Source organism: Nothobranchius furzeri, chromosome 4 (genome assembly GCF_043380555.1).
Source record: "Nothobranchius furzeri strain GRZ-AD chromosome 4, NfurGRZ-RIMD1, whole genome shotgun sequence".
NCBI lineage: Eukaryota > Metazoa > Chordata > Actinopteri > Cyprinodontiformes > Nothobranchiidae > Nothobranchius > Nothobranchius furzeri.
The window spans coordinates 63359184-63385473 of NC_091744.1; the positions used below are offsets into that span (position 1 = coordinate 63359184).

General features: G+C 40.8%; 1 protein-coding gene across 1 annotated transcript in view; it reads left to right on the plus strand.

The window, feature by feature from the left end:
- tp53i11b (tumor protein p53 inducible protein 11b) overlaps positions 1-26290 on the plus strand; it is a 63217-nt gene that overhangs the window by 35831 nt on the left and 1096 nt on the right. The window contains exons 2-6 of the mRNA XM_015964200.3: positions 13888-14025; positions 23590-23648; positions 23793-23841; positions 24181-24277; positions 25677-25778. Coding sequence (XP_015819686.1) covers positions 13897-14025; positions 23590-23648; positions 23793-23841; positions 24181-24277; positions 25677-25778 — 436 coding nt within the window. The 5' untranslated portion in view covers positions 13888-13896. The remainder of the gene's footprint in view (positions 1-13887; positions 14026-23589; positions 23649-23792; positions 23842-24180; positions 24278-25676; positions 25779-26290) is intronic.

A 26290-nucleotide genomic window follows, 5' to 3' on the forward strand; every position in this document is an offset into this window, starting at 1 on the left:
GAGAAATAAGCTGGGCTTCTTCAGAGTCTGCCTAACCTTTCTGAAAGTCTTTGAAGCATCTGAAACTATTCTTTGTCTACCAGAACCCAGCATGACCACCATTTTCCTTTTCAATGTGATTAAAAATATTATTACATAGTGAGAAAAAAGTTACCTGAAAATGCTTTGTTTATCATCATTGTGGGCATCAATTATTCTAATTTTCTCTCTCCGACTGGGAAGAAATCATGAGTTAAATGAGTCATCACATTTGTAAAAAGCTGAAATTTAGCATCACTGGACCTTCTGGTGACTACCCCAGTATTAAAACCCGACCTACAGGCTAGGTCTCTAGAGTTTTGCAGAGTTCTCTTTCAGTTACAAATTTGGTGACACAAATCAGAAATGCACAGTTTTGAGGAGTTTATCTTGAACTCATCCATAAATCCCAACAAAGGGAAATTCTGATCCCAAAATGGACCGTGTCATCTTATAGATTCAAAAGTCTTGTAGCTTGCAGCTACATTACTGGCTTAAAGTGATAATGTAGTTTTTACCATTAATCTCTGGAAATATTAATCGAAAAGTTGTAGTAAATGACTTAAGCCCAGTTGTTGAAAAATATTGGCTGTTTCATAACATATAACATAAAAATCTGTTCTAAAAAACATGGAGCAGGTCTAAGTCTCTGGGCGACGCCATATTGGATGACATGTTTCCTTCTACGGTGGTCTGTGAGAACAAAATGCATTTACTGATTTATAACAAATGCTTTCAAAACTTTCCCATTTTGTTTATGTATTTATGTTTATGTATTTAGCAGACACTTTTGTCCAAAGCGACTTACAAGTGATAATCAGCATGTTGCCCTTGAGGCTAACACCATTAATAAACAATCATTGCCAGTGATGAATCTGATGTTCTTGTTACTTTGCTGGAGGTTGCACTCCCAGGGATTTTTGACCCTAATGGGGATCCATTGGTAAGGTCATATTAGAACACAAAAATAATGCTTGCTTGCAGTGATTTAGGTATGTACTGCCCCCTATCGCCACTGGGTTGGGCATCGTTTGATTTTGAACGATTCCGATTCCAATTCCAATTCCTTGTTTTGATTCCGGTTCCTATCGATTCCTTATTCCGATTCTTTCAAGACATGACATGCTTTACATGAGCCAGCTAACCACAGGTCCTACTTGATGAAATAATCTTAACTTCAACATGAATTTTAATTCTATGAACAACAACATCACCTTCATTTAGACAAAAACATGTTTTGGAGAAAAAAAGAAAAAGACTTGCAGCACAACCAGTGTGTTTGCTTCTGACCACAACCAAAGTCTGGAAGAAGCCTCTGGGATGAGAGGCTAAATGTCTCCAACATATCCAGAAACGTCCAGCTGTTTTCAGCTAAAACTCTCAGGATGATCATGTCCAGGATGACTGAGAACTACACCTCCATGCTGCAGGAGCATTCAGTCAGAACAGAAAGCGAAACTTGAATTTAGCTGGCTGCATCTGACTGCTGACGCTCCATGTGCGTTTTTATTTCTGCAGTGAGACAAACTCACCTCACACCGTCCACAGTTTTAAAGCTTCTATTAAATCCACTGTGTTGACGTATTTTAACAAGTTTCCTCTACGCTGCAGGAATTAAAGTTTACATTACGGAGTAAAAGTTTGGCAGATGCGTTTGTTTATATTTGGCCGCTGTGCGCCGGGTGGGGGGACTCGGTGCTGCACACAGACAGCTGGTGTGATCAGCTCTGAAAAGCATTGATCACTATTTGCAGATCACGTTTATTTTTCACGGAAATCGGCCGCGGATTCCTCTTTGGTCAGCATTCTAGGAATCAAAACTAGGAATCGAAATAAAAAACTTTGAGCGATTCCGGGAAAAATGAACAGTTGAAACTGGTTCCAATCGATGCTAGATGCCCAACCCTAATCGCCACGGAAACTACACACTGTCACTTTAAATCAAAGAAATTAATTTCTAGAAACTTCCTGCACAATTGGAATTTCATTTTCATGTTATAAAGTATTTATAAAGCAAGGTCCTACAAAGAATTGCCTTTCTCTTTTGATCTTCTGTCCATTCTCTATCCATTTCATCTCTACGTTGGTAAATTGTATTTTTAACCCAAACAGCCATTTAAAAAGCACACTTTTGTCTGTTCTGTACTTTCTGTTAAATGTACCAAGAGCTTCATTGCATTCACCATGGCTGGAAACTACACACACTCTAAAAGACCTGCAGGGAGTCAGCAGAGACCCAGCTGGACAATAGCACTGTAATCTTAGTGATTATCTCCAATCCCGACAGCTGAGATCATAGGATAGTGCTTGAAATGGTTGTTTTGACACACCGATTTTGATTATCTCACAGTATTCAGGTGTGAAACTAGGGCTGGGCGATATGGCCTCAAATCTGTATTGTGATATAATCTGAAGCATGTACGGTAACGATATATATTAAAATATATTTTTCCTCAGTTTTTATATGTCAAAATGACATGCTCTTAAATATCCTCATGTGGCAAATATATGCCACTTGAGGCATATAGGCCTCCTCCGCCGCCCACTCCAAGCTTGCAGTCACTGCCATTCTGTTGCCCCAGTGTCAGCAGGGTGCACATCTTAGTGACGTCATGTGTGACGTCATGTGTTATTGCAATATCACAGTATTGCAATATAGCCAAAAACTCTATCATTACCCAATTTTAAATCGGTTCTACCTTATATCGTTTCTATCTTATATAGTTTATATTTCCCACCCCTATGTGAAACCAATAATTTTGGGACTTTTCATGAGAATTACAGTTAATAGCTTTACACATATTATAGTAACATATCATTACAGTGACAGTAACTGCTATAACACAGAGCTTGAATTGCATTTGTGGCTCATCAGGGATTTTTAGTTGTCAGTGTAGGAATACCCCATAATGAGAGGATATCTTCTTGCTGTAAGGCAGCGAGCGAGTAATAAAGAGGTAAACATGAACTCTCAGTGATTATTAGAGCTGGTTTGTTTAATTGCATCTGTCTGCAGATGGTCCTAAACTTTTATTCGTTTGGCTCAACACACTAATCTATACATAATTACTGGAAATCTTCGTTTCACCTGCTTGTAAAAACTTTTTATTCTGCAGATTTAAGTACACTTTGTGCTTCCTTTGACACTAAATAAACATTCACTGTGTGCTTTCATGTTATTTTTATTAGTGTCTGCTTTATCCTATAAATTCATCTTAGCCAGCTTCTGTCATGCATTTGAATTTGAATTTATTTATTTGAATGGGACAGTGCATATTAATGAACGTACAAGATGTAAATGCTGGAAACTCTGGCCTCAGGTCAGATGGACAAGTCTGCTTTAAGTGTCCCTTGATAGTCGTAGACATCCACAAGATCAGTTCCTCCATTCACACAATGTAATGTTCCTCTTTGTTCCATTATGTGCCAAGTCTTGACTTGGTTGAATTGACGACACACAGTTAAGTGTTGTGGCCTTGCAGTGATTTTTTAACGTGCATCTCGTGGTGTCTGCAGTTGTTCTTGTGGAAAATGCACTGACAAAGATTCAGAGAGTAATCGTCTTAATGATGTGGGTTTCAATCAGATGAACCTGGATATGTAGTTGTAGCATTTAGGTTTTCTGGTCCAGTTAGCACAGAATAAATAAAAATCTCCTCGTTGGTGCTTATAACCAATAATGAGCCACAAAAGATATCCAGATGCAGTCTTGCAGAAAATTAATAATTTAATGTCAAAGTTGGCCCTTTTAAAATGACTTTTATGTAATTAGAGTACATTTAGTGCCTAAGCTGTGGATCTGGTTTGATTTGAAAATATCACCATGCATCTTAGGTGTGTTCTTGCTGTGTCTTTCTAAATCCATGTTTTCGTTCTTTTTTTAAACACAGAAACAGTTTTGTTTACCTGTTTGTAGCTACAGTTTCGCCGCCGGCTGCCGGCTTCTTCAGGCTGACGCTGATGGTGGCGCGTCACTTCCTTCTCCGTTTATCTGCGGGCAGCAGAGGACGTTGTCGCCCTCTACTGCCCGCTCTCCCCTCATAGGTACACCAACATACAACATGGCAAAAGATATCAGCAGAATCATCAGCCCGTTATTAGGAAATACAGACCAACACTGCAAAAATAGTATAGAATTGGCAAAAGAACTAAAGGAAATTACAATAGAAGACAACAACATACTCATCTCACATGACGTCACATCTCTGTTCACAAAAACACCAACCCAAAAAACCATAGACATAGTAGTTAACAGAATCAGACAAGACAAAACTTTACACAAAAGGACAAACCTCACAGCAGACGACATAGCACAACTGATAGGACTGGTAGCTAACTCCACTTACTTCACATACGATAACACAATATACAAACAACTGGAAGGCTTCGCCATGGGTAACCCGTTATCAGCCACCCTGTGCGAGTTTTTCATGGAAGACCTGGAACAAAAAGCCATAGCCACCGCCCCCCCAAACTGCAAAATAAAACTATGGAAACGCTACGTGGATGACATACTGGAAATCATACCAAAAGACCAAACAGAAACACTAGCACAACACTTAAACAATATTGACGACACGGGCAACATAAAATTCACTTATGAGTTAGAAACAGAAGGCAGCATAGCATTTATGGATATGAAAATCACCAGGCAGACCGACGGGACCCTAAACATAAACACATACAGGAAACCAACACACACAGACCAATATTTATTATGGACATCAGAACACCCCACCATACACAAAATGTCAGTAATCAGAACATTATATCACCGAGCAAACATAATAACAGAAGAGAGAGACCGTAAACAAGAGGACAAACACATACAACACGCTTTAAAGACCTGCGCATACCCGACATGGGCAATAAACAAAGGAAAACAACAAACAAAAACAGAAAGCAAAGAACAACCCAAAAAAAGAACCAGAAACCCAGAAAGACGAGAACCAAAACCAGTGATAACCCTACCATACATCAGAGGCATAACGGAAAAAATAAGAGCAACAATGAAAAAACACAACATAAACACACCAACAAAGCCATACACAACAGTTAGAAACAGACTAGTACACCCAAAAGACAAAATATCAGCTGGACAAAAATGTGGAGTCATCTACGAAATCCCATGCAAAATATGCAATAAAACATACATAGGAGAAACCGGACGCCAACTCAATACACGGACAATAGAACACAGAAAGGAGTGCGAGAAAGAGGCAAATCGTAAACACACAAGAGCAGCAAAACAAGAAGCAGAAAGTACAATAAAAAAGTCAGCCGTAACAGATCATTGCTTAAGAGAAAACCATATAATGGACTGGGACAACACACGGATCATAACCACCGAACAACAAAAATACAAAAGATGGATCAAGGAAGCAATCGAGATAAGGAGACGTGGATGTGGGACCATAAACAGGGACGACGGAGTTTACACGCTGGACCACGCATGGGACTGCATCGTCGGAGAGGGGAGAGCGGGCAGTAGAGGGCGACAACGTCCTCTGCTGCCCGCAGATAAACGGAGAAGGAAGTGACGCGCCACCATCAGCGTCAGCCTGAAGAAGCCGGCAGCCGTCGGCGAAACTGTAGCTACAAACAGGTAAACAAAACTGTTTCTGTGTTTAAAAAAGAACGAAAACATGGATATCACCATGCAATTCGGCTAACGGATCAAATCTGTGTTGCAATTATGACAATTTACACAATTAATTCACCCATAAAGTTCATGTTTTGTTGATAATAAAATGCAGAAGCAAAACTTTTCACATTTTTTATTGTATATGTGAGTGTCGGAATATCACCAGTGCCCTGTGTGCTGTTACTAAACTGCAGGTGTTTATTCATACCAAGCTTTTGGGTGCAGACCTGCTTGCACAATGAAAACAAAAATCTTGTAATCTAAATGTATTGTTTAAGAAACCCTGGGTTCTGTGGATTATTGACCCCTAGAAAGATGCATGTCTTTGAAAAAGATTGAGATACAGCAGAATATCTATGTATTTGTTTGTACTGACGCTTTGTTTACCTTTGTATATGCTTTGTAATCTATTCATCATGGAGTTGGAATACCAGACACACCCTAAAAATCCGTTTTATTTTCCTGTATCCATATGTTCCCGTCACTAGAGCTGCTTCCCACATCCATTGGTCATTAGGTGAGAGGCGGGGTAGATCCTGGACAGGTCACCAGTTTATCACAGGGTTACGTAGACCAACACCCATTCTCTTTCTCTTCTCTATCACCTAAAATGTATGTGTTTCATTGCTATAAAAGCTTACCGTTTCTTCCATTTTTCCTCCACTCAGTGGAGCCACGCTGTTAGATGTTTTTAAGTTTTCTTGCACACAGGTGATGCTACCTCATTACGTTTTATGTTCATGTCATCCTGCTGCAACTCAGATGAGAAATTTACCTTGTGCTACATTAAGGGGTTTTGGTTTCATTGCTTTACGACTGTATTACAAGAATCACAGTAGGACAATACTCGATCGTTTCAGTATCCGTGCGTAGTTCTGATTAGACAGCTTTACTGACTCCTTATTTTCAAAAAAGTTCATCAGCTCTAAACATTCAAACAATTGGCAAAGCATTCCTTGGATTTAAAGTTTGCTGATTGTTTCTCTCCTAAGCACACACTGTAGATCATGTTTCAAACACTTTTTTTAAATAAATTTTGAGAACATTTATTGTGGGGCCTTTGTGTAAGTAGGGTGATTCCTGTTCTCAAAGCAGTAACTTCCATCCATCCATCCATTTTCATCTGCTCACCCCAGGTCGGTTCACGGGCCAACAGCCTAAGCAGAATTCCCTCTGCCCAGCCACTTGGGCCTGCTTTTCCAGGGCAATCCTAAGGCTTTCTGAAGGTACTGAAGGTCTGTGCAGAGCAGCTCTGTGGGATTCTGCAGCACCTCTTCAACCTCAGCCTGGCCCAGGAGAAGGTTCCAGTCCTGTGGAAGACATCCTGCCTTGTTCCAGTTCCAAAGAAAACTTGCCCATCAGTCAATGACGACTACAGACCGGTTGCCCTGAAATCCCACATCATGAAGGTCCCGGAGAGACTCCTGTTGGTCCACCTGAATAAGCAAACTAGGACATATCAGGACCCGCTGCAGTTTGCTTATCGCCATGGAGTTGAAGTTGAAGATGCCATCATCCAGCTGCATCAACCAACCCACTGTCATCTGGATAAAGCAGGCAGCACTGTGAGGGTCATGCTCTTTGATTTCTCCAGTGCATTTAACACAATCCAGCCTGATGTACTTTGCCAGAAACTCCAGAAGACACAGGTGGGGGCCTCAACTATCGCCTGGATTAAAGACTACCTGACAAACAGACCACAGTTTGTGAGGCTGAAGAACTGCACATCAAACCAGGCGATCAGTAACATTGGAGCACCACATGGGACTGTACTCTCACCATTCCTTTTTACCCTGTACACCTCAGACTTCCAGTACAAATCAGAGACCTGTCATCTACAGAAATACTCCGATGACTCTGTAGTTGTCGGGTGTATCAGAGATGCACAGGAAGCTGAGTACAGAGAGCTGGTGGAGCGCTTTGTGGCATGGTGTGGAAACAATCATCTGCCCTTGAACAAAACAAAGGAGATGATTTTAGACTTCAGAAGAAACAGGGTGGAGTCAAACACTGTTTCCATCATGGGAGAAGAAGTGGAGGTGGTTGAGGAATACAAATACCTTGGAGTTCACCTGGACAACAGACTGGACTGGAGAAAGAACAGCAAAGCCGTTTCACTAGAAGGGACACAGCAGACTGCACTTCTTGAGGACGCTTAGGTCCTTCAATGTCTGTAGCAAGATGCTGCACATCTTCTACAAGTCTGTTGTTGAGAGTGTAATCTCTTCAGCCATCGTCTGTTGGGGTAGCAGCATCAGAAGCAGGCACCTGAAAAGGCTCAACAGCCTAATAAAAAAGGCTGGTTCTGTTCTGGGGACTGTGGAACCACTGGAGGAGATGATGCAAAGAAGGATTCTCTAGAGAATCAAGAAAATGATGGACAACCCTGACGGAAGAGTGTCTTCAGTCAGAGGCTTCTTCAGTTTGGCTGCAACACCGACCGCTACTGGAGATCCTTCCTGCCAACAGCCATTGTAATATACAATAACTCTTTGATGACTTTATTATTATTATTATTCTGAGCTACTACAGCAGTGAATTTCCCTCTGGGATTAATAAAGTATTTTTGAATTGAATATAATTGAATTTTCCAGGCCAGCCAAGAGACATAAACTGTATTTCCAACAGCACTACTCTGTTGAAAATGGATTAGTAAAGTGTGGGTCAGCACAGCTCACTTCAGAGTCTGGCTGGGGGGTGGAACCACTGGCTGTCCCAGTTAGTGGCTGACAGTCCCAGACGTAGCGTTTCCAGACCTGATCAGCATGCTAGGAACCACAATGAACCAGATACTGAAAAGATGAGGGGAAAATGCCTTACCATGTTGTTGGAAAAGGCTGTCAAACCAAGCTGCACCTGTACCTGTAAGTCATGCTGAGTAGTGCTGTTGGAAAACACCCAATAGTCCCTTCAGCATGTCCTGGGTCTTCCTTTATGTCTCCTCCTGGTTAGATGTGCCCACAACCAGAAAGGTGTCCAGGAGGCATCCTAACCAGATGCCTGAGCCACCTCAACTGGCTCTTCTCGATATGGAGAAGCCTATCTACTCCAAGCCCCTCCCAGCTGAAGAAGCTTCTCACTCTTTCTCCACGAGACACCCTGCAGAGAAAACTAATTTCAGCCACTTTTATCCATGAGTTCATTCTTCAGTTCACTATCCAAATCTCGTGACCATAGATGAGGGTTGGAAGGCTTTCTGGCACAGCGCTCTCTTCACCACGACAGACCAGTAAAACGCCCGCATCACTGCAGATGCATCACCAATCTGCCTATCAATCACCTGCTCCATCTTTCTGTCATTTGTGAACAAGACCCCAAGATACTTTAACTCCTCCACCTGGGGCAGGACCTCGTTCCTGACCTGGAGAAGGCATTCTACCCTTTTCTGACTCGAGACCAAACTTGAAATTTTTTTATTTGAATTTTTTTTTTTCTGTCTGGGGTCCTGCATTAACAGTTTCTGTAACGGTAACATAATTATAAATCTGAATCAAAATTCAGTTGTACTAAAGAGATCATCTGATAAGTTGTACATACTGCTAAGTGAATAAAAACCTGTCAAATTTGGGTCCTTCATGAGTGTAATTGTCCTCTTGACTCAATTTGAGCATGAATAATACATTGTGAAAAGTGTTTTGATATCTCTGTTTCAAGCATCATTGTATGCATCACTTCTCTGTGACAGCTGGTATTTAGTCCTCTAGGAGTGTGGTGGCCAATGATAAACAATTACCCTTTTGATGGCATTAAGCCATGTCAAAGCCAATCTAATTTACAAAATCTCTTACAATACAAAACGGAGTTGATCACACTACTAGCTACTTTTAATGTGAAGGATAGATTTGATTTTTAGTGGAGATCTTTTAGCAGATCACATTGGGTTTCCTGGTCATGCGTTCAAGCAGTTGGTAGGAATAATAATTTTGGCACCGGAGATGGATATTGGCAACGCCCGTGACTCTCTTTACACACGTACAACATCTGGAGTCCAGCAAAGGTCACAGATGCTTCAACAAGCTCAGACTGGATTGTAATATCTGTTAAAGTTTAAAGTGTCTGTGCTCTAAGAATTTGTTTGATCATTATACTACTTTATTTACATTGTTTCTATTTTGAGTTGACAAAAGAAATAAAGATGGCCTGCTCATGTTTGTTTGATGCTCTGTAAATGGTGCTGCCTTGCATCTCGTATCTCTGAACACCATATGCTGTTAGTAGAAATCCCAATCATGATAGGAAGGGGTTTGGTTGTCGTTTAGCTGCTCTCTTCTGCTGTTTATAAGGGGAAAGAAAGAATATGTTATAGGTGTTGAATTTTCTCTCTATTTTCAGTAACACATTTGATCACAGTTGTTTTTCCTCACCCACACACGGTTTTGTTCCTTAGATACAATAATTTTTGGGAAGATAATTTTTTTCAGTTGCCAACCAGAGATCTCTCAGGACTTTGAGCTTTTTCTTCAATATCTTCCTTGGTTTCAGCAGCTTTTCTTCTCTGCAGCATTTCTCTGGACACTAGACCTGCCAAAACTACACAATATGTCAGTATTTATTGTAGAATCTAATATTTTAAACAGATTTTTCTCTGTCTCTCGCATATCGTTTTCCTGATTAATAAATTGACAGTTGCATCACCAAGCGTGTATCTATTTTGAGAGTGCATCCTTGTTAGATGCATCTAAGGACATTATCCATGCAGGAGGAGAAATGAAACAGGGTCAGTAGTTAGCCTCCACTAGGACAACTTTGTCAAAGGTGCTTTCAGTCATCAAAAGGCCTTTCAGTTAAGAGGAGGCGATTGGTCCTTTAGCAGTTGCTAGGCAACTGTATCAGCATTAGTCTTGCAAGTCAAGGAGCACTAGTGGGGGACATTCAAAAGGAGACATGCAAGGGTATTTCTGCATGTGTGAGAAATGTGGGATGTACTAGAATGTCCCGGGTGACAGACCTAATTTATAGATTGTCTTATTTTATTTTTACCAGTTTTGCAAATAAAGTGACAATGAACAGACTATAAAACCACTGCTGGAATATTGTTGGGATATTTGGGGACATAGTGAAACCCATATTCCTCAGAGAAGCCCTTTGATATGATGATGAAACAGGAGACAGTTTGTCTGTTTAATTAAGGTGTTTGATGTAGCTAGTCATCTTATGATATGAAAGCAAAGCGAAGGTTTTCAAGTATTGGATGAACAGTCTACCATTTCTGCTGTCATTTGGCAATTTGGACCTAATACAGAGGGGTAGAGCCAACTGGTCCACTATTGCATTACTGATTGCACGGAAGTGGTCAAGTTAGGTTGTTTGGGGAAAAAGTGGATTCCTGAAATCCTTTTCCTTAAATCATGACTTTTAAAAGGGGAATGTATTTGCTAAGGACTCACTAGGGGCGTCATTACTTCATTTAACTGACAATCATCAAAGAAAAAGCCATGCACGGTGTACTTCTAAACATATATTTAATTAGAAGTGGGGTAAAAATAATTAATCTGTCATAAGAAGAAGAAAAAAGGCCTACTTTTTCTACTTGCATTCTGTGAATTTCTGTGAAGATACGTATAAAAAGGCTCAAACCCAGTTACCATCTATGGTGCTACCATTTGATTTGGAGTGGTCTTCTCATGATTAGTAATCGGCCTGAGTGACGCTTCAAGGACCAGGGGCTGAAATCTCTACCTTGAAAACGGACAACTTTCTTATTTTTAAGGGTTTCATTTTGTTTGGAGGGTTATTTGAAGGATTAGATACCCCGTTGATCTCTAAATGGAACAGGACACCGCAGAAAAAGAAGTAATGTAAAACTGTTGGAATAAGCTAATCTCGTAAAGGATTCAGGTCATGTGTTGCAGATCTGTTTGTTATCTTTATGACAAATAAATCCTGTTAAATTAAGAAATTCAGCATGTAATGACATGATCTTACCACATTACTGTGTCCAGGTTTGACCACAGTTTACATGTATTGTTCATATTGATTTTTTCTATGCAATACAGGTTGATAACTGAATTTGGAAACAGGAAATGTATCTTCCATGCAGTCCCGAATGCCAGATAACAGTGTTATAAAAGCTATAAATCACCACCTTACACTTGTTTTCCTATAAAAATGACAAAAGGCCATTAATCTTTCTCTTGTAGAAAATGGCATTAACTTGTTGATTTTTTTTTAGAGCAAATATTTTTATAGAAAAGAGATGTGCTGTCTTTTGGTCAATTTTATGCAGGTTTTACCCTCAAATAACACCTGGAATATACTTTTAATTACCCAAACTTTACTACCACACACCCAATGCTGTTGCTTGTTAGCACTAGTTTCCTGGGATGAAAACTCGGATAGACATGTTGACCCCATCCTTGGGAGGAAAGTTCAATAACTGGCCTTGTTTTTCTCCTCCAGAGAACTGGCCTGCAGAGTAGATGTCAATTTTTGGCTGCCCCTTTGTGTGCATGTGTAAGTGCAAGCCTTTTAGCCTCCTGTTTAATTATGGTGCAGATCATTGAGCCAGCGGACCTCTATCTTGATATAGCTACTGTATGCTTGTTCCCATTCAATCCAGAGGCAAGACAGTGGTCATTAATGCTGCTTAACAGCATCGCCTCAGTCGATCCGGCCGACACATTAAACGGCCTCAGTTTATAATGCAACAAAAAGGTAAAACTAAAAACGTTTTCATGTTTGACCATTTTCTCCTGAAGCTTTAAGGTTTTCGTTGTCCTAACCAGGAAAGCTGGTGAGCTGAAAGACACTGTTGCTGTAATCTGTTTGATCAGAGCTAAATGTTACCATGGAACAAAAGATAGAGAGAGAGAGAAATGATGAAACCTTTGCTCAGATAAAGGCCAAACTAGATATAAAAGACATGTGCAGCCATCCTGAGAGAATATTATTAGGCTGTGGATGATAAAGGCAGGTATTAAAATCACATTCCATATACTCCGATTGATGCAATCAAAGGACCTGGGGATCAATACTGACATTTAGCCCATCAGCCCTCAAAATGTCTACTTCAGTTTACATCTGTGTGTGTGTGTGTGTGCGTGTGTGTGTGTGTGTGTGTGTGTGTGTGCGCGTGCGCGTGCGTGCGTGCGTGCATGTCACTCACTATCGCATCCATCTGACTCCGAGCAAGAAGGCAGCAGGCTCCCACTCCTTCCCTGACTTAAAACTCTGTTCGCAAGATTATTTATGTAACATCGTTCTGGGTTTCCTCTAAGATTTTTGTAAACCATGGTGGTCAGCTGTTGGCGAGGGTGTCTCGTTAAACAATCGGGAATTGGTTTTGAGTATTTAGATCAATTTGCCTAGAAGCTATTGAAGAACCTCACTTAATTTTTTATGAAAATCATAATAAAAAAGGTCAGATTGTGTGAAATTTGTTAAAACGTGCCGTGTCTCATTGGCCTAGTTTCGTAACCCCATTGGGAATTGGTTTTAAGTATTTAGATCAGTTTACAGGAGCTATTGAAGAAAATACATAATTTCTCATAGAAATCTTAGAAAACTCTAATTTCCCTCTGGGATTAATAAAGGATTGATTGATTGATTGATTGATTGATTGATTGATTGATTGATTGATAAAAATATTAGATTGTATGAAATTAGTTAAAAACTGTTGTGTCTTGTGGATTTATTTTAGTAACACAACTGACAATTGATTTGAGTAATTTAATCAATTCATCTGGAAGCTTCAGATTTTTTTTTTTACTCGTTTTCAAATGAATAGAAATTTGTTGATAGTCCCTAAGCGAACCACTGCTCTCATGAACGAGTCTGCGGAACACAGCTAATGGCTAATGAAATCTAGGGATGCACCGATACCAGAATATCTGTCTATCCAACATCCAGCTAACTTCACCTGGGTGATGTTTGGCCACTACGTTAACATTAGGGGTCATTCTCACAGGTGTGAACTAAAATATATTCAACATAACCTTCTCTAGATGCATTTCTTTCAACTTTTCTCTCCCTCTACTTTGGGATTCCCCCGGAAGAGCTGGCTCAAGTCACTGGGGGGAGGGAAGCCTCGGCCTCCCTGCTTAGGCTACTGCTCCCACAACCCGAGTCCGGCTAAGCGGAAGAGAATGGATATATCTTATATGCTTTACATTGTTTCACCATATATTTTCTTCACACAGGAGCTAAATATTCCTTTCTTTTCTAAATGTAAACCGATGTTATAATTGAACCCACCATGTTTTCCATCTCTCACCTCTCTAAACCAGGTGTGCGCCATGGCGACGAAATCTCACCCTCCGCTAATGAAGAAGCACAGTCAGACGGACTTGATAAGCCGTCTGAAGAGCCGGAAGATCCTCGGAGTCGGTGGTGAGGACGATGACGGCGAAGTGCACCGCTCAAAGGTCAGGTCGTCTCAGATCAAACACTGCTGGACTCTAAACGTTACATCATTCAAAGTTTGCATGCTAGAGCAATGCATGAATTCAAGTGCATCAACAAAGATGTGTTTTGTAACTGAGAGGAGAGTAATCAATTCTGTTTAAAAGCCACGATGTCCATCTAATTGTTTCTTATCCCTATTGTGGGCCTTTGCTGCGTATGCTTCAGTAAATCTAGATCACTTAATTCATGAAGCTCTTGCAGCTCTACTGAGAAATGACAAGCCCCCCTGGGGGACTCCCTGCCTTTTTCATCTCATGTGTTATATTACTTTCTGGCATTTATGTGTACATGCATATGGACAATGCATACCTAAACAGAATGGCACACACGCTGCTTTATTCAAAGGAAAAAGTCACGCTTCGTTTTCTGTCCACAGCTGCACAATTTCTCCCCCTTTTTTAGATTCAAATATCAGCGTGTTAGTAGGTTTTTTTTAAATATATGATTTCATCACAACGTGCAACAACACAGCCGACAGTTCCGCACTGAAATATTAATCAGGCGAGTGAGAGAAGGGAAGAGAACAGAGCAGAAGGGAGCAGGCATACGGTGGTGGCTGATAGCGTGTGATGAGATGTCAGCCCCCTTTTCTCAGCCCTCCTGAGTGTTTGTTTTCTCTCTCAATGTTTTAGCACTGAGCCTAACCCAGACATCTGTCACACAAATCTCTTCCACTGAGCATCCTCATGGAAACCGACTAATTACATATAAAGGTTCTGTACATTTTGAAGTACGTTGATATTCTTTAGATCAGAAGTAGGGCTAAATGATTATAGACGACTGATTTCTCTGACAGGAATTGGGATTTGAATTTGATTCATGATTTTCTTAAAATCAAGCCTCAGAACATTATTCACAAACATGGCAGGAAGTGACATCATACCGTCAAAACATCAAAAGCTGTTACTCTATGCCATAATAATAAAAATTCTGAAATTGCTTGAAAATGTATTTATTAACAAGAAACACTTTCAGAGTTGTCCAAGCATTGTGTAACCAAGGCGGGCTGCCAGGACCTTTTCTCACAAAAGCACCAAACAAGGAGTTTTGGTGTGTTATTTGGTTTCCCGTAATCCCATAAAGGCTAATAGAGATAATTTAAATTGTTTTTGAAAGAAGAGAAGTTTTGCTTTCGAGTCCACATAGTGTTATTACGGTAAATCCCTTTCCGCTGTTTCAGGAATTAGATAAAACTGTCTCTCCGTCTCACACTCAAGAACGGTAGATGGCTTGTATTTTATATAGCGTGTGTTTCAACCCCCCAAGGTGCTTTACAACATAGCCAGTCAAAACATTCACACGATAAGGGGCGATTTGTACTTCTCTGTTTGCGTCGGTGTGGAGACATTACGGCATTATGCGTCGGCGCAAGGGCTCTCCGAAAGAGACATGCCCAAATTCTTAAACATCCGTAAAACGTAAAAAAACTATATTTAGGAGCAGACACAGAACAGATTTAAGAACGCGTCACAGAAAAAGTCTGAAAATATGAGCGTTTATTCACTCATGACTGAAGGAGTACAAAGGAGGAGGAAACGTTTTATCTTTAGTCGGAAATGACGGGAGACATGGGTTTAGAGGTGGAGTCAAATGAAGGACACATTTGTCTGTGTTATAAAGTCTCTGAAATATATAAACACATTAGTAAATACACTGTTGTGGACCGGATACATGAGTGTTATGGTGACGGGATACCACAGATGAGCATTGCACTCTGTTGTCCTGGTGGGAAACTGCTTTGCAACGCTCCCTAGGTGATGGACAAGTCAGAGAGTAAAACGTCTCTGTCAATGTGTCTCTACCTAGCGGAGCTGACTGAGAAGTATAAGTCAGGCTTAATGGTGATGAGCTACAATGTAGCCACAGCTGCCCTGCGGCGCACTGATAGTCACCAGTCCCGTTAACCACCAGCAGAAGGCACGGTGGGTTACGTGTCTTGCTCAAGGATACATTGACTGCAACAGCCGGGGCTTGTACTTGCAACCCTCCAGTTACGGGGCAGGCTCTTTACTCCTCAGTGACGGGACAGAAAATGACTGACAGCTAAAGACGACTACAGCTAAGAATCATACTGGCCGTGGCAGATGCACTGACCCATTAAGTTGAGCATTAGGCTCCCACATCCCAAACACCCCACCACCGCTGGTGCTGACTGCTACCACCGTAATAATTTTAAAAACTTGGGATACCCCTGGATGTGTATGGTAGCAGGCAAAACAAATCCAGGGTCAGTCAGGAGTGCTGTAAAAACCACATCTTTGACAATCTTGTCGCAAATCACAATTTTGATCAGAAAGCGAAAGATCGATGAACCCTATGAGATCATGTCAATAATGGCAATTAAATGCAGTAAAACAAGGTTGTAGTTTTTTATTAATATATTGACATTGCCTCATTTCTACTGTTGCTGTACCAAAAATATTTTTATACAGTCGTGACTGTTTTCTTTGCTTCAGCCTTTTTGGGGGAAAACAAGCCCCTGGGATTTGTTCCAAAAGTAAAGATGGGTCTCTACGTCAGTGCGAAAGGAAAACAACTGAGCTTCTATAAACAAAGAAGGGAAGTGTCTTTTCCTGCATCCGTTACTGATAAGAGCTCAGTTCCAAACAGGGAGACATGTGTGTGTTACCTGTGCCGCCAAATGCGAGAGCAGATGTAGTCCGTTGTGTGTTGTTACTAACGTCTTCGACCCGTTAATGTGTTGGTTTAGCGCAATGGTGATGTCACAACAAACGGGTCATCACAGGCTTTTATCACTCATTTTTAGGGCCCGGGGGCCATGTTCCACCATTCAGTTGATGCGCCTTCACAAAATGACTCTGTCTTTCTCTGTAGCTTAAAAAAGTGTCCCGTTGTTGAGTGGCTGTAACTGACAGACTGATGTCACCACAATCTGTAATTAGGCACGTTTTCCTGTTTTCCTTTCATACACCAAGCCAACTGTGTGCCATCAGTTAACTCCCAGTTGCCTTCGAGTGTTTGTCATGCCGGTCATGAATATGTATGTGTTCCTGTCAGAAGCAGTCCCTGGAACAGGGGCACAGGAAGGCTGATTCACCTGGTCATGTGATCACAGCTGGTGCTGAGGGATTCATAAAACAGACACTGCAGCCGCAGTGCAGGAAGAGGTGTAATGGGTTTTTGTGCACAACTCTTCATCTTAATAATTTTGGGGTTTTGGCTTCAAGGGAGTATTCGTGAAGCTCACGGCACGAGAAAAAAAAAGGGCAGGGGCAAGCATTTAAGGGCTGGAAGAAAACAAAATCAGAAACACCAGGTTCTTTTCTAGATTTTTGATAAAATTCAGACATGATGTTTTTTTCTATTCTTGTTTTCTGTGTTTGATGTATTTTAGCTCTGGGAAGGTTCCTAAGGGAACCTAAAAGTTCTGTAAATGTTTTCTTCTTTACACCAGCTGCACTTTTATATTTAGCAAAACATACATGGTGTGTAAATGTGTTAAGTAGAGTAGTGGTCTTGTTTTGATCCTGAACTTTAAGGTAGAAGCCATTTTCTTTCTTTTTTTATTTTTATTTTTTATTTTTTTGCACCCTGACATTTTGCAAACTTGTCAAAGGGCAGAACTACTTAGGACTGGAGGCATATTCCCATACTGCAGGCATCATCTCCGCCTCAGTATTGTTTAGGATTTGGTGTATTTTTAGTTTCTATAATGTTGTATGGCTCCAGCACAACAATGCATTTTAATGGAAGATGTATTTCATGATGAAGGGTCATCATTGATGTTAGACATGATGAGAACGGCTTGTGTTGTGAGCTATTTTTTGTGTTATCACCTAAGATTGTTTTTCAAAACGTGGGATTAAGAATGTTTACCAAGGAGTCAGCTGACAGTTGTGCTGTTATTTGATGTTATTGCATGTTTGAACATTTAGGTCTGTTCCTGAAAGTGTTAGCAGCATTTTGAAGCTCACATCTATGTTTTATGTGATGTTAGGTATTGACTTTGGAGATATAATCTCCAAACTAGACCTGTAAAGTCGTTTTATGTATACACTAGGGTTGGGCGATATGGCTTAAAATCAATATCACGATATATTGAGGATTTCACCTTGATAACGATAACTACAGATATGCGCAGAAACAAAAGTTGTCCACTAGATTAGGCTGTCACGTGTTTTACATTCAGTCTCATTTTTACGTACCTCAAGCTGCTACAGCTTCTTAAAGCGACATGAATGTTGCCAACCTACACACATCTTTTGATTTTTTTAATTTCAAAATTATTGACATGGGAAAAATTGGTCAGAAATTTCGATAACGCTAAATTTTCGATTTATTGCCCAGCCCTAGTGTACACAGATGTAGAGACTGACCGATACAGCATTTTTAAGGCCAGTGCCGACACCAATTTTTAAAGAATTCTGTTGCCGATGGCCGATGTCTAAAGCCGATTACTAAGGCTGATATATACACATTTTAGCAGCACACTGATTGTGAAAAACAACTGAAGACTCACTGTGTGCAATATAAATTAAATGAGTCTAAATCTCTTATAGAACTTCAAATATAAAACTAACTCAAAATCATCTGTGCAAACTGTTTCAGAACTATGGAAAATAGAACAAAAGGAAATAAAACCAATTAAAAATTTTAAAGTGTTTAAAATAAAGAAAATAAAACAGTACCCAGAATAATGGTGCAAAATAGTGGCTAGTCGAGGTAGAATCTTCAAGTTAAAAAAATAATCACAAAGTAAAGCACACTACCACATTGTAGTAAAAAAATTTAATCCACACAGATCTACGTCACACTGTAAAATATCATTCTTGTACTCAAGCATATTGGCTCATTATAGTGAAGGCTGATTTTTGTTTAGCATCCGGGAGAGAGCAGAGCATCTCTCAACTAGTAGAAGCTAACCATTAGCGTTAGCAGCTCCACAACATTGCAGAACTCCTCCAGGCTTGTGTTATTTGTGGAGATTAAACATCAACGTTGCAAAGCAAACAAGAGTCGGTTGTAGAGTTGTGTTGCTGTTAGCTGATTCAATGTGAGGTGTTCAATTATCACGAATATTAATGAGTGAGATCCCCCGCTCCTCCGACTAAAGCCTAGTTCGTACATCTCTGTCTACGTCAGTGCCGAGACACGCAGCGCCATTATCCACCGTTATCCGTCTCCAGTAGGCACGCAAAGACAGACTGAGTACAGACCATTTTTAAAAAATATTCATTTAAACTGATGGAGATCGCAAGCCTGTGATTGGTCAGGATGCTGCTTCCTTTAACCTCAACAGCAGCAACGTTCTGCCTCAAAAAAAATTTAAACAAGAGCGGAACATATTTAGCGACAAACACGGAGCAGATTGAAGAACAACTCACGAACAGACGATTTTTACGTTATTAAACCCGGCACTGAAGGACTGAAAAGATAAGCAGCAAACTTTTTATTTGTGTCAGGAAATTACAGGAAACGTTAAGTTTAGAGGTGGTGACTGGATGTAGAAGTAGACGACAAATGTGTCCATGTTAAAATGTCTCTGAAATACATAAACACAATGTAAACACACCTAGTCTGGGCAAAAATTCTATTGAATTAATTAATTTGAGTTTTTTTTTTTTTTTTTTGCGGGCACTCTTTGGGCTCCCAGGAGCTTTCATAAATTTAGTTTTACATAGTAGTATGGCAAGTGACTAGGGCTGCAACAAACGATTATTTGGATAATCGATGAATCGGATGGGGTCTCGACACGATTAATCGATTAATCGGATTACATAGGGACATTTTTAAAAAACTGCTAGGGAAACGTTATTTCTCTCCTTCCTTCACTTTATTAAACACAACATTATTAGAAAACAGTTCAATAGCAGAAAAACAACATGCCATCACCTAAATTGTCTTATAAGGTGTATAGACAGAGACCCTAAGCAACACCTTTCTGTGACCTAAAATGCTTGGTCCAAGTTAAACAGCTTAAAGAGCAAGTCAACCCCTACCAGAGTCTAACTCCACTCCCACTTCATGTTTGAAAAATGCAACACATGCTGTTGCCTGGCAGACCGAGAGGGCGGAGCCGCTAACAAACACAGGCTCACGACAGCATTGTGACATCATAATGTACCAGTTTACATCATAGCATACTTCTTAGCCAATAGCGGTGGCAGATTTAAATTAAAATACAGTGCAGAGTGTTTACCTGACAACGGCACAACACTGCCAGTTTTAGGCAGAATATTTAAATTTTAACTAAGATGCACTGAAGTGCCAAATTATTGACGACACGTGTCTGCCGCACGATTAGACACTCGTTTATTTAGTTTATCAGCAAAAAAAAAGTTTATTTGGGGGTGACTTGCTCTTTAAGGGCAATTCTCATCTGTTTTGTTTGATCTCATCTGTAGACATTTATTATAATTGGGGATGTCAAACAACTAATTTTTAAATGTAATTAAACATAGGCTGTGAATGAATCAAAATTAATCACTATTTCCAAAAATGACTGAAAAAATACCAAATAAAACAAAAGTAAATGAATGCCATCCTCCGTGTGATGATGCCCTGGGCAACTGCCATACAGTCACATCAAGAAATGCTGCTGATCATTCCAATGATCCCAAATAGACTCACATTAGGCCACATGAAAGCAACTGAACCCAAAAATATATTAACCAGTATATAACTGCACTCTCACACAACACACCTTTAGCAACAGTTAGGACTCCCCCCTCCCTTAAAAAAACGTTTTCGCTTCTGAGGGCATTGTGGTTGTAAAGCCACATGTTAGTAGTCTGGCCCCGGTGTGATCAACCAGTTTCTGCGGGAATGTGACGGCGGAACCGGTTCGCAGCGGCGCGAGTTCCCCCCCCCCCGCCTATCTAATAGCGTCGTGCTTACGATTTTATAGACTCTTTTTTTATGAGCTTAGGGCATGTCTAACCTGTGTAATAATCCGGGGCTTGGGTGAATCACCGAGACACCGAGCTCTCTCCTTCCTCGCTGATGATTCTGACATGCTTGCGTTTAAGACGCTGCATCATCACCGTAGCACGCCCATGCCATGCTAAGTCTGACCTACAAACGTTGCAGGTAACGAATGTCGTCGCCTGATTTAACTGAAAATGCTCCCAAACTTTAGAAGATTTTACTTTTTTGGGTCTCGCTGCTTCTGCCATGTTTCCCTTCCAAACACCTGCCGGCGGTCTGCGCGCAACGGCGGGCGGGCGGGAGGGGAGGGGGCTTCAGAAAGAGTTGTGCAACACAACGAATCGATGACGCAATTCGTTGCCAACGCTTTTAGTAATCGATTTTCATCGAATTTATCGATTTGTTGTTGCAGCCCTACAAGTGACATCAACGTCATAGCACACACGAAACAGCAACAGCAAGCAACGACATGGCTACCAGTGAGAATGGGAAGTTTGTACCTAAGAAGGGACTAAAATCATGTGTTTGGAGCTGGTGTGGGTTTGCAGCGACAGACATGAAGCAAGAGACTTCACGCTGCAACATTTGCCTAAAGCCCATCGCAGTCAAAGGCAGCAGCACCACAATCCTATTCCAACTCCTGTGACAGAGGCATCCAGCCGAATATGAAAAGTGCCAGTCTCTCCGACCAACAAACTTTAGCTAAAAAACAGCTAACTGTAGCCGAATCCTTTGCAAAGGCACAGCAAATGACAGAAAAGGGCCACGGTGGACAACATTCATCGACGCGGCAGCTTTGCACATAGCCAAAGACACACTTTTGTTTAAATAAAAGCAACGTTTGCTCTAAGTTGTCTTCCGTTTGTATTTATTACTTTTGCTAACTCATTCACTGACATTGATGACTAAAGTTATCATTTTAAATTCAACCATTCACTGCCAGAGTCGTCATTTGCTTTTTTTTTTTTACTGTGTGGGCATGGGAACGAGCCCCCGCACCGTGAGAACAAACATCTCGGCTCTAAAGCCGATCTTCATCCGCATACGTCACACGTCACGTGATCAGGAAGCAGAAAATCCATGTGTTAGGAGATCGTTTTGGGTCGCTGCTGTAAAAAAAGTGAGGCGCGAACCGGAAAAGCTTCTGCCGATCACAATTTGACAACGGATTATGAAAGAACGGATAAAACTCAAAACGCGTGGATTCTTCCTGATGTAAGAGGTGAGTCTCCGCTTTATTTTGGTTGTTTTGGCGTCGACATCATCCTAGCGCGCAACGTTCTGTGACTCTTAAAAAAACAGTAAATACTGTGAGAAACGCTGGCAGCGAAGGGCTTTACCGATCAGGAAACGGCTGGCAGCGAATGAGTTAATAATTAGGGGGAAATAGGAAAAACAATTGCCAATGTAATAAAAAAAATCTTCCAATTTAATTTTTAGGCCATATCGCCTGCCCTACACTGCAATAATGGCAGGATGCACAAGAAAAATGCAACGCCCTCTGCTGTCCTGCTGGAGCATTGCTACACAACACTGACACCCAGCAGAGAAGTATAAATGGAAAATGTCTCGTCAATGCGCTTGCGTGTGAGCACAAACGTGCTGACAGACATATAATCTAGGCTTTACTCTACTTTTCCCACACAGAACGTCTCACATGGTGTTCATTTACTCTAGAGTCCACTATTGAAAAAACAAGTGGTCACCTTTAAAGCTCTTTATATGAAAACTGCATATATATATATATAATTTTTTAATGAATTTGAACAATTTTTTTTCTCTCAATAGTCTCAAAGATGAAAAAATCTTTACATTTTTGACTTGGAAAAAATGTCATCTGCACATCATTAATCTTTCACATTGTTGATATTTTTTGCAGTATCTGCACAGAGTTGACGTAGCCATCATGCAGCTTTGCTGAAACGAAAAAAACATTAAAGCCTGAAGGCTTTCTCTTGGCCCATGTGGCTTTAGTTAGATCCTTAAGTTTCTGATGGATTAGTGTGGATCTTCTAGAATATGCAAGAGCACTAGCTTATCCCAACATATTTTATGAATGGTGCATTTTTCTCAGTGTTTCTGGGGGATAGGGCTCTTCTGTTTGGCATTACATAAAATATTCATTGTTATCTGCTTTTGCCATCAGTTACTAAGACAGAGTGTACCACTCATGGTCGTTCAGTTTCTCATACACTCTCACTGTGCTGCAGGCTTCTGGGATGAACAATCCGAGCATTGTGTGTTCATTTTTATGCAAGAATATATTTAATTAGTAATGAATGCACTCATTCTGGTATAGTGTTGATATTTGGTTATTGATTTAGAATTCACTCTGAGATACTTTATGAGGAGCACTCTTAGTCTGCAGGAGGCATTTAAGGCAGTGAGGACTTGTTCTGTCTCTAATTAACATATTAATCAGCCAGTTTTCTTTTCGCTCCCAAGCTCAAGTTGTTGTGCATGTAGAGGTAACACATTAAGCACACCTACAGAGGGATTTCTGTTGCTGCTTTAAAAGGTGCTTTGTAGAGGGTTATCACATGATACATATCTGTTGAGACGGCAGGGCTGCAATAACATTTTCCCTCTCGTAACTCATTTCCTTCTTTCTTTTCTCCCACCATGTTTGCTCACAGATCAGCCAGATGCTGGGAAATGAGATAAAGTTTGCAGTGCGAGAGCCCATCGGACTGAGGTGAGATTTTCGTTAATAGAGCAGGCCGTGTGAAGTCATCTGTGGACTTCACTGCCAGTAAAGTTGAACATCTAGTAAACCTCAGCTGAACAAATGTGCCAGCCTGTGGAAAATAAGCCATGCGATGGTTTTTTTTCTACTTAGGATGTGGATACTCATCTCTGCTGTGGGCTTCACAGTAATGGCTCTAATGGTAAGTCTTCTAATTTATAGACAAAGTTTCAACTTCACTTAATGTCTCTATCCGTGAAATATGTACAAATATACCAAGAAACTGTTCCTTTCAGAAAATGGAAGGTGCAGTTTCCTAAATCAGATTTGCACTCACTCTGGATTCTTTCATAATTTACCAGCAATCGTTATTTGGAGAAACAGCTCCGTCTTTGTCCGCTCTGCTATCAAATTCTCAATATCCTCAGTGTTCTGGGCGCACACAGCGACACCAGATCCCAAATCGGAGGACTTAAGGAAGGATAGAATGCCGTTGTGTTGAAATGACGGAGCTGTGTTGTGCTTTTGCTCTCCCAAACAGGCTCTGGTGTTTCCCAACCAGCTCTATGAGCTCGTTTTTGAGGACGTGCTCTCCACGACGAGCGTCTCCGTTCGCCTTTATGGAGCAGCCCTACTCAGTAAGTCTCTGTCCTCAAACGCAAGAAAGGCATCCAGAAAGGTCTCCATGCTCCCATCATGCATCCCTACACACACTGAATGCTTTCACCACATTGGCACATGATGTTTTTACATGTATTTATATCTGTGCTAAAAATATCTACGCTGCTCAACTGCATGTGATCTCCTGCAATACTGGCTTCCAATGCAGACGCTCTCATTCAGGAACGGCATAAAGAAGCCCCTCTTTCTGCTTTAAGAACGCTCCATAAACAGAGCTTGTTTAATCTGATGCACTTCTGTGTATGTGCAGTTTTCTACAAAGGCATGCTACAGGCACAGAGAGCAATTCAAAGCTCCAGTCGCCTCCTGTCTCTGTGGCCTCGTATATCAGGTTTAGTTCTGGCGGAACTCAGATGGCACGACACTGTGTGGATTGGATGTGTGACATGGCTTGAATCTCCAGGAGGGGGAGATCTTCAGCGCTCCGTTTCTATTTTACAGCTCGCTCTCTCCAAATGCCACAAATGTGCCACGTCGCTCACATGTGATAAGACGGTGGTTATAAATACCTCTGGGAATTGTAGCATTTGTTTTCTGCTTCCCTCTGACGGAGTGTGTATTGTGGAGATAGTGGCAATCACTTTAACGGCCTTAATTTGTGACAGCACAGTCAGCAGGGGATTAGGTGGCTGTGATGGCTTTGTGAAGCGACTCCCTGTGATGAAGGGGCAGGTTGTGTCAGATGGAAGCGATCAAACATTTCAAATCGGCCACATCGTCACTTCTCTTGCGCCAGGACATGAAATGTCTCAGAATTGCAGTGAAGACGACAAAACCCTCCATATTCTGTCATCTAGCATGTGCATTTCCTTGCTTTAGTGGTAATCTAGAGGAAGCAAATAGAAAATGATGGGATTAATGAAGCAGCTTTAAGCTTCATGAGGCCAACGGAAGCCACGCGTCATTATTATGAATGTCATCACCAGAGCTTGAGGATTAGCAAAGATGGAAGGTGATGCCTTACGAGACGAGGTGCAGCAGTGGGGGTGAAGGATGTAGTCTCATCTGCTACACAGATGGATCCTGGCAGGGAGAGAATGCAGTCCATCAGCCCCCCCGCGCTCTGCCCACCCTTATTGCTCCCAACGCCTCACTGGTCTCGAGAGGAGAGCAGCACGGGAACAAGGATTGAGGGAGCAGAATTGGATCAAATTAGAAATATTTAATAATGATTAGTTATTTTTTGGGCTAAACTAAGGATCGTTCATCCTGCAGATTCCTTCTGCTGCTGGATTTTTTGTAGTTGATGAATGAAAATGTTCTTTTTTTTAAGATGTGGATCTTTTCTCTGTTTTGGTTCCTTTGCTTCTGAACATTTAAACTATAAATTCTCTTTTATGATATATTTTCATCTAGGCCTGGCCCTCATTATGTGGAACGGTCTGTACACAGCAGAAAAGGTCATCATCCAGTGGACCCTTCTCAGTGAAGCCTGCTACTTTGCTGTCCAGTTTCTAGGTGATTAGGAGCCTTTCTCTTTATTAGTTATGATTTAGTCCTCCGTTATGTCATCGTGTGACTCATTGCTTCAAAATCCCTTTTTTCTTATCTTACTGTGATAATCAAGAGTTAAAACGAACATACTTGACCATCGGAACAGTTTTTCCAGTATGGATATGGAGATGGCGCCCTCTTGTGTTTAGTATGTTGAGTCACAACAACAAGTTGAGGCCTAAAAAAAAAAATAGACTGATCATGTTTTCAAATGCATTTAGCCTAAATACCAATACAAAAAAAATCAATTAGACTTTTCCTAATAAGTCGTATTTTTCAGATTAGGCTGTTTAAACTCCTCAGCAACATGTGTTTCTTTAACTCCGTCTTTTTTATGATTGAGACAAAATAACTTGTTTATTTTTGATGAATTCATTTCACCATACGACATCGAAACGGGTAAAAAAAATGACTCAATGACAATCCAAGCATGCAGATTGTGGCATTTTCCCCCTTAAAAGGCACAAAGTAACTCT